Source organism: Notolepis coatsorum (assembly GCF_963971535.1).
Source record: "Notolepis coatsorum genome assembly, chromosome: 14".
Lineage (NCBI taxonomy): Eukaryota > Metazoa > Chordata > Actinopteri > Aulopiformes > Paralepididae > Notolepis > Notolepis coatsorum.
The window spans coordinates 92,060,459-92,073,400 of NC_140178.1; the positions used below are offsets into that span (position 1 = coordinate 92,060,459).

Consider the following 12,942-nt stretch of genomic DNA (forward strand, 5'->3'; position numbering starts at 1 on the left):
AGCGTGTTTTTATAATCACATATTTGTCATGTGTAGGTGGGTTTTCCAGCAAACTCACCACTCTCGCTGCCGTTGAATTCGTAAGGGCTGCTACCACATAGTAGTACTTGGTGGCATCCGCGGTAATATTCCTGAGAGCGAATTGGGCTTCGCGCGAACCAAGCGTTGGCACTCTGCGCAGCTTGAGTGAAACTGCGTTCAAAGTTCTGCGATCTGCGTTCTGTTGTTCAGTTGACATGTTCGATATAATCTCTGAAATACGTCCAAGGGTCACAAATGTAGGAATGCAGTAATGATAGCGTAGACGGAGTCGTGTTCCGATGCAAAAACACTAGTTTATTACGCACGCTACTGTCTCACAAACAACACTTCCATTCAACTTTCACTGTCTCTCTTTATCTACGTCATCCCCCGCTAAGGGTCATGGGAGATGTAGTAAACACCACAAAAGGCTAGAATGCCGTGAATTGTGTCCCAGTAAGTAGCCACTACACGCAAATCATTAATCATACATCCAAAATAGCATACGTTTATTATTATACACGATGATGATACAGCTCCCAGGGGAGCTTTAGAGACCCCCAGGGGAGCTGATGTCTGATCTAGGGGAGCTATAGCTCCCCGGGCTCCCCTCTTGGATCGCACCCTGATACTAACTAGTCAAGGCTGTACAGAGAATAATATGTATTTAAACAGAGCTATGGACATGATCATATTTTCCAAGACAATCCGTATACATATTATTCATCTCTGATGAATGAACTGAAGCCCTGTGTGTGCGGCTCCTCCTCCAGGTGTGGCTGCAGTACCAGTGCCTGTGGGACATGCAGGCCGAGAACATCTACAACCGCCTGGGTGAAGACCTCACCAAGTGGCAGGCGCTGCTGGTCCAGATCCGTAAGGCTCGAGGCACCTTCGACAACGCAGAGACCCGCAAGGAGTTTGGACCCGTGGTCATTGATTATGGCAAGGTAACGATGACCTGGTTAATGATGAGGTGTAGATTTAGTATTTATTTATCCAATAACGTCATAATCCGGACACAAAATGTCACCTGCACTGCATTTTACCTTCATGCTATTAATCGTTTTACAAGAATAGGTCTCACATATTTAAAATGGCGGATACCTGTATATTATTTAAAAACCATAGTCTTCCTTTTTGTATTAATATACACTTATAACACCAGATCTCGCTAGATATTCCCCACGTTAACGCTTTCTTGGGTTAATCCTCCTTCCAATTGGCTGCTCCCAGCAGTTGGAACGAGATGCAAAATACTTTGAAAATGGACAAATTGATAATTGTAGTGGAAAGTAGCCGAATCAATGAATGTACTACTTAGTCAAATATACTGTAGACTTGGTTAAACACAGGTTTATTATTATACCCAAATACATACGAGTAAATCAGAGTTACAGCGGATGACTCAACGGAGACATTGGCCTGATGCGTCCCCAGAAGAGCTCCCAGAGTCCAGTGAGACGTAGGTCTTTATAGTGGAGAGAAGGGAATTCTGGGTAGAATACAAACAGGTATTGTGTTGGAGGGGGACCAGGAGGGGGGGAGGGGGGAACATGACTGGGAGATTGTTTGAGAGGGGGGAGGGGATCATTATTCCACATCATCCTCACTACTTTTAAGGAATCTATCACAGAGTTGTTTACACACAGTGTTGGGCAGTAGCTAGCTACAAGTAGCAACGCTACATAGCTTAACTACAATTCTCAGTAGCGTGATGGTAGCGTCGCTACTTTTGAACCAAGTAGTGCTCTATATAGTGTAGGGCTGTCCCCGACTAAGGATTTGGATGGTCGACTAGGATTGGCAAAAATGTGCCGTTAGTCGACTATTGGTCGACTTAAAAAATATATATATAAATAAAAAAAAGTATAATATTTTTTATTAATTTTTTTTTTCTTTATCATTCCATTTGGGCTGTGGGGGGTGCTTAATGTCTGAAGGAGTCAACTGAAGGCTTCTTGTCCTCTGCAAAAGCATGCAATTGGTCCACTGACATCTTGATATTTGTCTAGTCTAGTGTGTTCATTAGATGGGTGAAATCCTCTTTCAGTGCCTCTGTGCCTGTTTTCGTAGGCAGTTAGCCTCTGGTATGTGTGCCATTAGCGTTAGCCACGCTTCTAGGCCTCTTTTCTTTTGGAAATAATGATACAAAAAAAAAAGAAAAAAATTTATATTCGACTAAGAGGTTGGCCAGTCGACTACGGCTCCTTTCGACCGATTAGTCGACTAATCGATTAATAGGGGTCAGCCCTAATATAGTGTAGCTATTTTTAGACCCAAGTAGTGACGTAGCGTGAGTAAACGCTACACACTACTGTCCGGATAACTGGACTGCTGAATAAAGATTTGTGGGGGAAAAACTCCCCGGAGAAAACCCACTATGATTGGTTGGTTGGTTTAGATATGAGTATGACGACTCACGATTGGGTAAGGTTACCAAAACAGTACGGGTGGCCAATCAGAGGCAGGATAGGGCGGGGCATGCCACCCCAAGGCTCCGCAAAGCAGGAAGTGAAAATCAAAACACAGACCACATGAACCAGTCCGCGCGAAATAGCAGAGGCAGAGGGATTCGATGTTTCCAGGGCTGATGGCATTGATGAAGATGTCAATAACAACAAAAAGCCAGACAGAGGGCTTGTTTCAGTTTTATAATAAACAATCAAACTGAGCATTTCTTTGCCTGCCTATTTGTTTGGTGGAAACTTGATCATGAAGTAAAAAAAAAAGAAAAAAGTAGTGCCGATGTAGCTAGCTATTTTTGCCATGTTCTTGTAGTGTAGCTTGCTACATTTATCTGGGGATAGCTTCCATTGTAGTTGAGCTATATTTAATCGAGAGTAACTAGTAGTGTAGCTTGCTACATTTTCCAAGTAGCTTGCCCATCACTGTTTACACACACCTGCAACTGTCACCCAGTCATTTAACTGTTCTGCTTCATGTATTACATTTACATACCTTGTAATTTTATTTGGTTTGTTTGATGTGTGTTTTAATTATTTCCCCTACCTCTGTGATGTATCTATCATCTGTCTCTTTTATTTTATGAAATCTTTCCCTGTTACCCTTCGAGGGGCCTTTTTGTCCTCTCGCCAGGCCATCATTGTATATAAGAATTTGTTCTTAATTGACCTGCCTGGTTAAATAAAGGTTAAATATAACCTACCTACTATATTACATTTTTACACCGCTCAATTTTGTACACTTCATTTCTCAGTATATTCCTACATCTGATGGTTATTAATAGCTGGTATATGTCTCCCTGAGCACAGGTCCAGTCCAAGGTCAACCTGAAGTATGACTCGTGGCACAAGGAGGTGCTCAGTAGGTTCGGACAGATGTTGGGTCAGAACATGCAGGACTTCCACTCACAGATCTCCAAGGTAAATAACAACACTTTCTGCATCTCTGCTATCCTTCATATCAAGTGTTCATAGAAGGTCCTTAAAGTGCTCACTGTCTTTCATATGTAAGTATTCTCGAAGTCAACTTCCTGTCTGTTGTTGCTACGCAACTACAGCGTGGGGGAAACATGCCCCCCGGGTACATTGTGAATGCTTCATTTAGTGCATAAACGGATCGGAAAAGCGGCAAATTAAACACAATCAATGGTAATTTTCTTCAGTGCAACGTTACGTTTTGTACTAATAACAAAAACAGAAATCCAAATCACAAGTTTTATACCATCACGGAGGAAAAAGTGGCTGGCAGCTAACGTTAGCTACGTTAACCCAGACAAATAGCTACATGCTAAGCTAACGTTAATTATATCATATCGAACCGATAGGAGCTTATCTTATCTAATCTTACGTGGATGTTTGATCGGGTAGTATAATACATACACGTGGTACCACTAACTGATCAAACATTCACGTAAGATTAGATAAGATAAGCTCCTATCGGTTTGATATGATGTAATTAGCGTTAGCTTAGCATGTAGCTACCACGACCACAACACCAGAGGGAGTTAGCCGAACGTTAGCCGCCAGCCACTTTTCCCTCCGTGATGCCTCGGCTGGTATTATATAAAACTTGCGATTTGGATTTCTGTTTTTGTTATTACTACAAAACGTAACACAGCAGCTTCAATTTGGGTATTCGAGAGATGGCCATGTCTGCAGGTGTCTTGTATGGACATGATGTCAAGTCAATCAGGGCGAGCTTCTTTGACTCATATCTCGCCTTAGAATCACCAGAAAGGCTTTCGAAATAGTGAAATGCCATGTTGGCCTCAATATTTTCAAAACAAATGATATGAAAAGGTTATGAAATGAACAAGAATGTGATCAAATATGTAATAAAAACGGAGCTCAACACATACATTTGATGTTAGAAATCCGTTTGTTTCCCCAATACCAAGATGGCGGCGGTCTTGTGACGTCAGAGTGTCTTCGAGAATTGGAAGACCTGGAAAATCAGTCACTTATGTGGGGAAGTGCTTGAAATTAACATTGATCCTCAATATGTTAATAAGGAGGTTGGGCATTTGAATGTATGATTTGATACATAATGTTAAGTAAAATGCAGAAGGCAAGTCAAACACATAAATGAAACAATATACATGTGTTAATGGAATTTTTTTTAAAAGCACATGTGGTTTAAAGAGTCGGTTTAAGAGAAATAGTCTAATATAAGGCCTGAATTTAATTAGGGATGCACCGGTCCGACTTTTGCAGTCCTGATACCTATCGGCAGATACCAAGTACCGATCCAATCCATGAATTTTAATTAACATTATAGACTTGGACCGTCATTTTGGGGTCATTGGACAAAAGATATTGAAATATAATATAATGTTCACCATGAGAGAGAGTTAACGTGTCAGAAATGCAGCAAATCAAGTCACTTTGCTTTGATTTCTGGCACGTTGGTATCTCTCCCTCTGTGGACACATCTGTATTAACCCCTGGTTGTCTCCACGTCCTCTCTCCCTCTGTGGACACATCTGTATTAACCCTGGTTGTCTCACCGTCCCCTCTCCCTCTGTGGACACATCTGTATTAACCCCTGGTTGTCTCACCGTCCCCTCTCCCTCTGTGGACACATCTGTATTAACCCCTGGTTGTCTCACCGTCCCCTCTCCCTCTGTGGACACATCTGTATTAACCCTGGTTGTCTCACCGTCCCCTCTCCCTCTGTGGACACATCTGTATTAACCCCTGGTTGTCTCACCGTCCCCTCTCCCTCTGTGGACACATCTGTACTAACCCCTGGTTGTCTCACCGTCCTCTCTCCCTCTGTGGACACATCTGTATTAACCCCTGGTTGTCTCACCGTCCTCTCTCCCTCTGTGGACACATCTGTATTAACCCCTGGTTGTCTCACCGTCCTCTCTCCCTCTGTGGACACATCTGTACTAACCCCTGGTTGTCTCACCGTCCTCTCTCCCTCTGTGGACACATCTGTATTAACCCCTGGTTGTCTCCCCTCTCCCTCTCAGTCCCGTCAGGAGCTGGAGCAGCACTCCGTGGACACAGCCAGCACCTCTGATGCCGTCACCTTCATCACATACGTCCAGACACTCAAGCGCAAGATCAAGCAGTTTGAGAAGAACGTAGACGTAAGTGCAGCTAGGGGCTGAGCAGCCAATCAGAACGTAGACGTAAGTGCAGCTAGGGGCTGAGCAGCCAATCAGAACGTAGACGTAAGTGCAGCTAGGGGCTGAGCAGCCAATCAGAACGTAGACGTAAGTGCAGCTAGGGGCTGAGCAGCCAATCAGAACGTAGACGTAAGTGCAGCTAGGGGCTGAGCAGCCAATCAGAACGTAGACGTAAGTGCAGCTAGGGGCTGAGCAGCCAATCAGAACGTAGACGTAAGTGCAACTAGGGGCTGAGCAGCCAATCAGAACGTAGACGTAAGTGCAGCTAGGGGCTGAGCAGCCAATCAAATAGCCTACTGTACTTTTCAAATCGCAGGAGCAATTTGTTAAAGGCAAAATATGTGTCAAAATAGCATTTTAAATGAATTTCACTAATTCATTAAAGTAGTTTTATAGAAAAGATAAGAAAGAAAGAGCAAAGATCTCAATGGAGAGTCTGTCTGTTTACTGGACGCTGCCGCGATGAATCGAATGTGACTTGGAGTGAAAATAAAGAATTTTTACATTCTAATCAAGATGTCCGCCCCCAATAAACAGACGTCAAATTGGGAATCTTTGGCTAATTCTAAACCTCCATCTCTCTCTCTCTCTCTCTTCTCTCTCTCTCTCTCTCTCTCTCTCTCTCTCTCTCTCTCTCTCTCTCTCTCTCTCTCTCTCTCTCTCTCTCTCTCTCTCTCTCTCTCTCTCTGTCCTCCTAGTTGTTCCGAAACGGGCAGCGTCTCCTGGAGAAGCAGAGGTTCCAGTTCCCTCCGTCCTGGCTGTACATCGACAACATCGAGGGCGAGTGGGGCGCCTTCAGCGACATCATGAAGCGCAAGGACACCGCCATCCAGCAGCAGGTGGCCAACCTGCAGCTGAAGATCATCCAGGAGGACCGCGCGGTGGAGACCCGCACCACCGAGCTGCTCAGCGACTGGGAGAAGACCAAGCCCGTCGCTGTAAGAGAGACGGCAACGGGAGGGTCTTGGATGCGTGATTTTTTTTCGTAGCCGCAGTTTGCGGAGACGCTCTCTGATTGGCCACTGACGTTTCTGATCATGTGACATGTGCGCCCAATCGCGTGACGCCTGTGTCTTTGCCCATTTCCGCCTCGAACGGCATGCAAACTACCTAACGCCTAGTTTATCACTGGTTAAGCTTAGGCGACTCTTTCGAAGTTGGTTAAGGTTAGAGTTTGGAATGAGGGCTGGTGTTCTATCGCCCTGCTCTAAGACAAACTCTAACCTTAACCAACTTCGAAAGAGTGCCTAAGCTTAACCGGTGAAAGAAACAGGCGTCACACGATTGGCCGCACATGTCACACGACCAGAAACGTCAGTGGCCAATCAGATCGCAGAACACGCACGCGGAACTGGAAATCCGTTGGTAAAAGTATTGACGCGAACGGGAGGGTCTTGGATTGCTTTTGAAATATACAGGATGAAATTATCTCTTTGAACGTATTATTATTATTGCTGATAACAGCTTACTGATGGAGCGTGTTTTTATTAAGGATGTACTTATACCACTCTTTCACTGCAGATCCTCGATTCCTAGTCCTACACTTTAAAGGGATAGTTCGGATTTTTGGTTGTATGAAATATTTGCCAGTAGTGGAGTCGATGCAAAGTTATTCGATTACAAAGTCCCTATAACCCTTTCACTACCACACTACCAAAGGGTTAACACGTTCACTACCACACTACAGAAAGTTAACCCTTTCACTGCCACATGACAACGGGTTAACCCTTTCACAACCACACTACAGCAGGTTAACCCTTTCACTACCACACTACAGACGCCTGTAGTGTGGTAGTGAAAGGTTAACCGTCTGTAGTGTGGTTGTGAAAGGGTTAACCGTCTGTAGTGTGGTAGTGAAATGTTAACCTTCTGTAGTGTGGTAGTGAAAGGGTTAAGTATTAAAGTTCTGATCCATCTCTTTTACTGAACAGTATAGACTTAGACAATCGGTTTGGTTTCACTGGACAAAAGTGATTAAGATATATAATACACGTTTCTCCATTATAACGTGCTTCTATGTCTCAATGCAGCAAATCAACCAATACCAGTATCGGTATCGGTGCATCCCTAGTTTTTTACCATGTACAGTACAATCATTAGTTTGGATACACGTGGATATACGTTACACTCACTGTGTGGCGTCTCACTGACGCTCCTCCTGCACAGGGGAGCCTGCGCCCAGAGGAGGCCCTCCAGTCCCTGACCATCTACGAGGGCAAGTTCGGGCGTCTGAAGGACGACAGGGAGAAGTGTGCCCGCGCCAAAGAGGCCCTGGAGCTCACCGACACCGGCCTGCTCACCGGCAGCGAGGAGAGGGTGCAGGTAACGGCAGCTCACCTACACAACCACCGGTCACCTGACTCAACCGAGACATAGGATTTGGATAGTCGACTTTGATTGGCCGAAATGTGCAGATAGTCGACTGGTAGTCGACTACCCCCCTGAATAAAAAGGGCTGTGGGGGGTGTCTGAAGAAGTGGGGGGTGCTTAATGTCTGAAGGAGTCGACTGAAGGCTTCTTGTCCTCTGCGAAAGCATGCAATTGGTCCACTGATGGATACATCTTGATATTTGTCTAGTCTAGTGTGTTCATTAGATGGGTGAAATCCTCTTTCAGTGCCTCTGTGCCCGTTTTAGGCAGTTAGCCTCGCTGGTATGCGCACCATTAGCGTTAGCCACGCTTCTAGGCCTCTTTGCTTTTGGAAAGAATTATAATAATTATAATAATTTTATATTTTTTGCATTCGACAAAGAGGTTGGCAGTCGACTACGGCTCCTTTCGATCGATTAGTGGACTATTCGACTAGTCGAGGTCGGCCCTATAATGAAGATAATGATAGTAGTGATGTTGTGGATTTTTTACCATAATGGATATTATACAGTAGCTACATACAGTAACAATGGTGGCTGTTTGGCTTCATACGAGGTGCTAAAGCCGCTTGGATTTAGCGTTTTTGAAAATGTAATGCTTCTTATGTGGGGAGGTGCTTGATAGTCCTTGACATTAAAATGTCATCCAGCTTTGGAAATAAAATAAAATGATAGTATGGGGTGTTTTCATAACTGAATAAACAGACTGTCAAGAGGAAAATTGGGTCAGTGAAACACAGTTTGAGGCAAAAAATATGCCTGAAAAGTTGCTGTTTCACTGAAGTTGTTAACAAAGGCAGGGCCTACAATGTTGATGATTTTGATGATCATGATGATTGATGAATATGATGATCTATGATTTGATGTGTATGTTTTACTAAAACACATGTAAAAAAAACATACCGTGGATGTACTGTATTATGTAAAAGGATTTAGAGAGAAAGAGAAAGATAAAACAGATTGACTGTGTCTCTGTGCTGACCTGTAGGTGGCGCTGGAGGAGCTGCAGGACCTGAAGGGGGTGTGGTCAGAGCTGTCCAAGGTCTGGGAGCAGATCGACCAGATGAAGGAGCAGCCCTGGGTGTCTGTTCAGCCACGCAAGGTAACAACACACACACACACACACACACACACACACACACACACACACACACACACACACACACACACACACACACACACACACACACACACACACACACATACACAAAGTCACATAAGTATGATTACACACACACACAATGGACAATCAGATCATGAGTTTGACAGATTTGTGTATCTTCCCACGTCTGCCTGTTTAAACTCTGCGTGTGTGTAGCTGCGTCAGACTCTGGACGGCCTGCTGAACCAGCTGAAGAACTTCCCGGCCCGGCTGAGGCAGTACGCCTCCTACGAGTACGTCCAGAGGCTCCTGAAGGGGTACATGAAGGTCAGAGCACACACACACACACACACACACACACACACACACACACACACACACACACACACACACACACACACACACACACACACACACACACACACACACACACCAGGCTGAGGCAGTACGCCTCCTACGAGTATGTCGTATTTCTTCCAACATGGCTGCCTGTAACCACCTGGTAACCACTTTCGAAAAATAAATACCTCATTTCTGTGCAATGGTAGAGAAGGTCAAATATTGGATATATTGGACATATTACTGTTATATTGTGACTTGTTCATGAGATCCAGTAATAACTGACCAATATATACAATTTCTGTGGATTATTTCTCATATCAACACATTGCACATATAAACCGTTGTCTCTTCCAACATGGAGGACAAATGGGCATTCCAAACATTCTGTAAAAGGCCTCTGTTCTTCCTTGAATGCAAATAAAAGATTAAACTAATATGATTAATCAAAGCGTCACTAGATAATGATCAAAGATACCATTTTGCATTATGACTATTTTCCTTTTTTTTGTGATACATTTTGATTGACCTCTTCAAACAATACAAAACAATACTCCCCAAAAGACTATTGTCTAAAATGTATTCCCCCTTCAGATCAACATGCTGGTGATCGAGCTGAAGTCGGAGGCCCTGAAGGACCGCCACTGGAAGCAGCTGATGAAGCGCCTGCATGTGAACTGGGTGCTGTCGGAGCTGACCCTGGGTCAGATCTGGGACGTGGACCTGCAGAAGAACGAGATGGTGGTGAAGGACGTCCTCCTGGTGGCCCAGGGAGAGATGGCCCTGGAGGAGTTCCTCAAGCAGGTGACAGAGAGGATAAAGACCCTCTAGATATCACACACAGGGAGAGATGGCCCTGGAGGAGGTCCTCAAGCAGGTGACAGAGAGGATAAAGACCCTCTAGATATCACACACAGGGAGAGATGGCCCTGGAGGAGGTCCTCAAGCAGGTGACAGAGAGGATAAAGACCCTCTAGATATCACACACAGGGAGAGATGGCCCTGGAGGAGGTCCTCAAGCAGGTGACAGAGAGGATAAAGACCCTCTAGATATCACACACAGGGAGAGATGGCTCTGGAGGAGTTCCTCAAGCAGGTGACAGAGAGGATAAAGACCCTCTAGATATCACACACAGGGAGAGGTGGCCCTGGAGGAGTTCCTCAAGCAGGTGACAGAGAGGATAAAGACCCTCTAGATATCACACACAGGGAGAGATGGCCCTGGAGGAGGTCCTCAAGCAGGTGACAGAGAGGATAAAGACCCTCTAGATATCATACACAGGGTTTGGTGAAGTTGTAATGAATCCAACCTCCTTTCAGTTTCAGTTTTTTTTTTTTTAAGGATAGTACACATTGATAAACATTTCTGTAAATGTGTCAGTTTTAGCCAGCTGGCTAATTCGCAACTGTAGTCTTTTTGGCAAGATGTTATGAGACAGACAATACAACAGAACAGAAGCATTAAAAGTAAAACACAGTAAACACAATCTAACATAATAATAAAAGCAATAATAAAATACACAATGAACTGATTAAAAGTGATTACATGTTTGATTGGTCAATAACCAGGTATTGAGTTTTTTTTGTAAAGGTGTGGTAGGTAGCACAGTGTCTTATTTCAGTTGGTTTGATTAACAGGCAGTTAGCTTGTTAGATTTAGAAGAAGATCATATTATAGACCAATCCATTTGAAGCACAAGGGAACGCTTACACGTCTCCAGTGTATTCTCTTTTTGTCTGGTCACGGGTTGTTCACATTTTTGATGGTCTTAAGATTACCCCAATACTTGTATAGAATGTATTCAAATGTTTTACTCTCTACTGACTCTCCTCCGCCGGTCCTCAGATCCGCGAGGTGTGGAACTCGTACGAGCTGGACCTGGTGCAATACCAGAACAAGTGCCGTCTGATCCGCGGCTGGGACGACCTCTTCAACAAGGTCAAGGAGCACATCAACAGCGTGTCGGCCATGAAGCTGTCCCCGTACTACAAGGTGACATGGTGGTTACATTATGAATGTCATTCCCCTGTTAACAACCATAACAACAGAAAGGGTTTGGATAACAGGACTTACTTTTTAATAAAATGTCATCAATTTATGTTGATCGTCTTGACTGGAAGGGTCAAATCTTATTTGCCAAGCTTGGGAGAGAAGGCAGCATACTTTTTTTTAAGACTGAGCTGTAAAATAATCTGTAATTAATTATGTAATGAAATTAAATGCAATGAAATAATGGAACACTGCAAGAGTAGCTTTGGTGTCTTATAAACCCATGAGGGCTGGGCACTTTGTGTGCAGGACACACACATAAAAGAATCAATCATAATTTTCTGTCCTTTAATTCCCACTGTGTTCCACCGTCTCCCCCTGCCAGGTGTTCGAGGAGGACGCTCTGAGCTGGGAGGACAAGCTGAACCGCATCATGGCTCTGTTTGACGTGTGGATCGACGTGCAGCGCCGCTGGGTCTACCTGGAGGGCATCTTCACCGGCAGCGCTGACATCAAACACCTGCTGCCCGTCGAGACCCAGAGGTTCCAGAGGTAACCGCACGCTATCCCTTCGACGGGGGCCTTCCACAGAATGTTTGAAATGTCTATTCTTTCCTCCATATTGGAAGAGACAATGGTTGTAAAATTTAAGGATGGTAAATGGACTGCATTTATATAGCGCTTTACAACTTATGCCTCACATTCACACATTCACTCATCGATGGGAAGGCAACCATGGAATGTGCCAACCTACTCATCGGGAGCAGTTAGGGGTTAAGTGTCTTGCTCAAGGACACTTTGACACACTGCCAGGAGGAGCCGGAGTCAAACCAGGAACCTTCTGATTACCAGACGACCGCTCTACCTCCTGAGCCACTGTCGCCCCTGTAAAAATTACAAACCCTGTACAATTGTGTTTCCCACATGCAATCATGCAGAAGGACCTATTTGAATCTAGAGCTCATGACGTGCTTATAATACTTCATGGAATAACTCATCCAGAACGGAAAAACAACAAAGCCTTGGTCGACTAAGACCAAACCGGCTGATTCATGGAGCCCTGAAAATCTAATCTGTTTGTCCTCCTCTCTTCATCTCGCAGCATTAGCACAGAGTTCCTGGCTCTGATGAAGAAGGTGACCAAGTCTCCTCTGGTGATGGACGTGCTGAACATCCAGGGGGTGCAGAGGTCCCTGGAGAGGCTGGCCGACCTGCTGGGCAAGATCCAGAAGGCCCTGGGAGAGTACCTGGAGAGAGAGAGGTCCTCCTTCCCCAGGTATGAGGACACGACACAGGGCTGAATACTGAGAGGTGGAGAGGGAGAATATTAGAGGTCAACCAATAGTGGATTTTTAAAGGTTGGAGCAGGAAAAAGGCAGATATTGACACTTGCTGGTTTGGACCTAATTCTGCACGTGACTAGCATAAATGAGCCTGGCTGTAAAGAGGGGTCTTGTGTGCTGCCATTGAGCACATTTTCATTCAGATATCTTGAGGTGAGAAGTCAAGGGACTCCTTT

The 12,942-nt window shown here is 44.7% G+C and overlaps 1 protein-coding gene across 1 annotated transcript in view; it reads left to right on the top strand.

Moving 5' to 3' along the window:
* The window catches only part of LOC311240163 (cytoplasmic dynein 1 heavy chain 1), a gene marked incomplete at both ends in the record, with an annotated part of 161,618 nt that overhangs the window by 13,813 nt on the left and 134,863 nt on the right, over positions 1 to 12,942 (top strand). Inside the window, 11 exons of the mRNA XM_084328703.1 lie at positions 795 to 971; positions 3,297 to 3,407; positions 5,465 to 5,584; positions 6,322 to 6,561; positions 7,790 to 7,945; positions 8,981 to 9,094; positions 9,311 to 9,421; positions 10,028 to 10,237; positions 11,280 to 11,426; positions 11,809 to 11,975; positions 12,526 to 12,699. Coding sequence (XP_084184829.1) covers positions 795 to 971; positions 3,297 to 3,407; positions 5,465 to 5,584; positions 6,322 to 6,561; positions 7,790 to 7,945; positions 8,981 to 9,094; positions 9,311 to 9,421; positions 10,028 to 10,237; positions 11,280 to 11,426; positions 11,809 to 11,975; positions 12,526 to 12,699 — 1,727 coding nt within the window. The remainder of the gene's footprint in view (positions 1 to 794; positions 972 to 3,296; positions 3,408 to 5,464; positions 5,585 to 6,321; positions 6,562 to 7,789; positions 7,946 to 8,980; positions 9,095 to 9,310; positions 9,422 to 10,027; positions 10,238 to 11,279; positions 11,427 to 11,808; positions 11,976 to 12,525; positions 12,700 to 12,942) is intronic.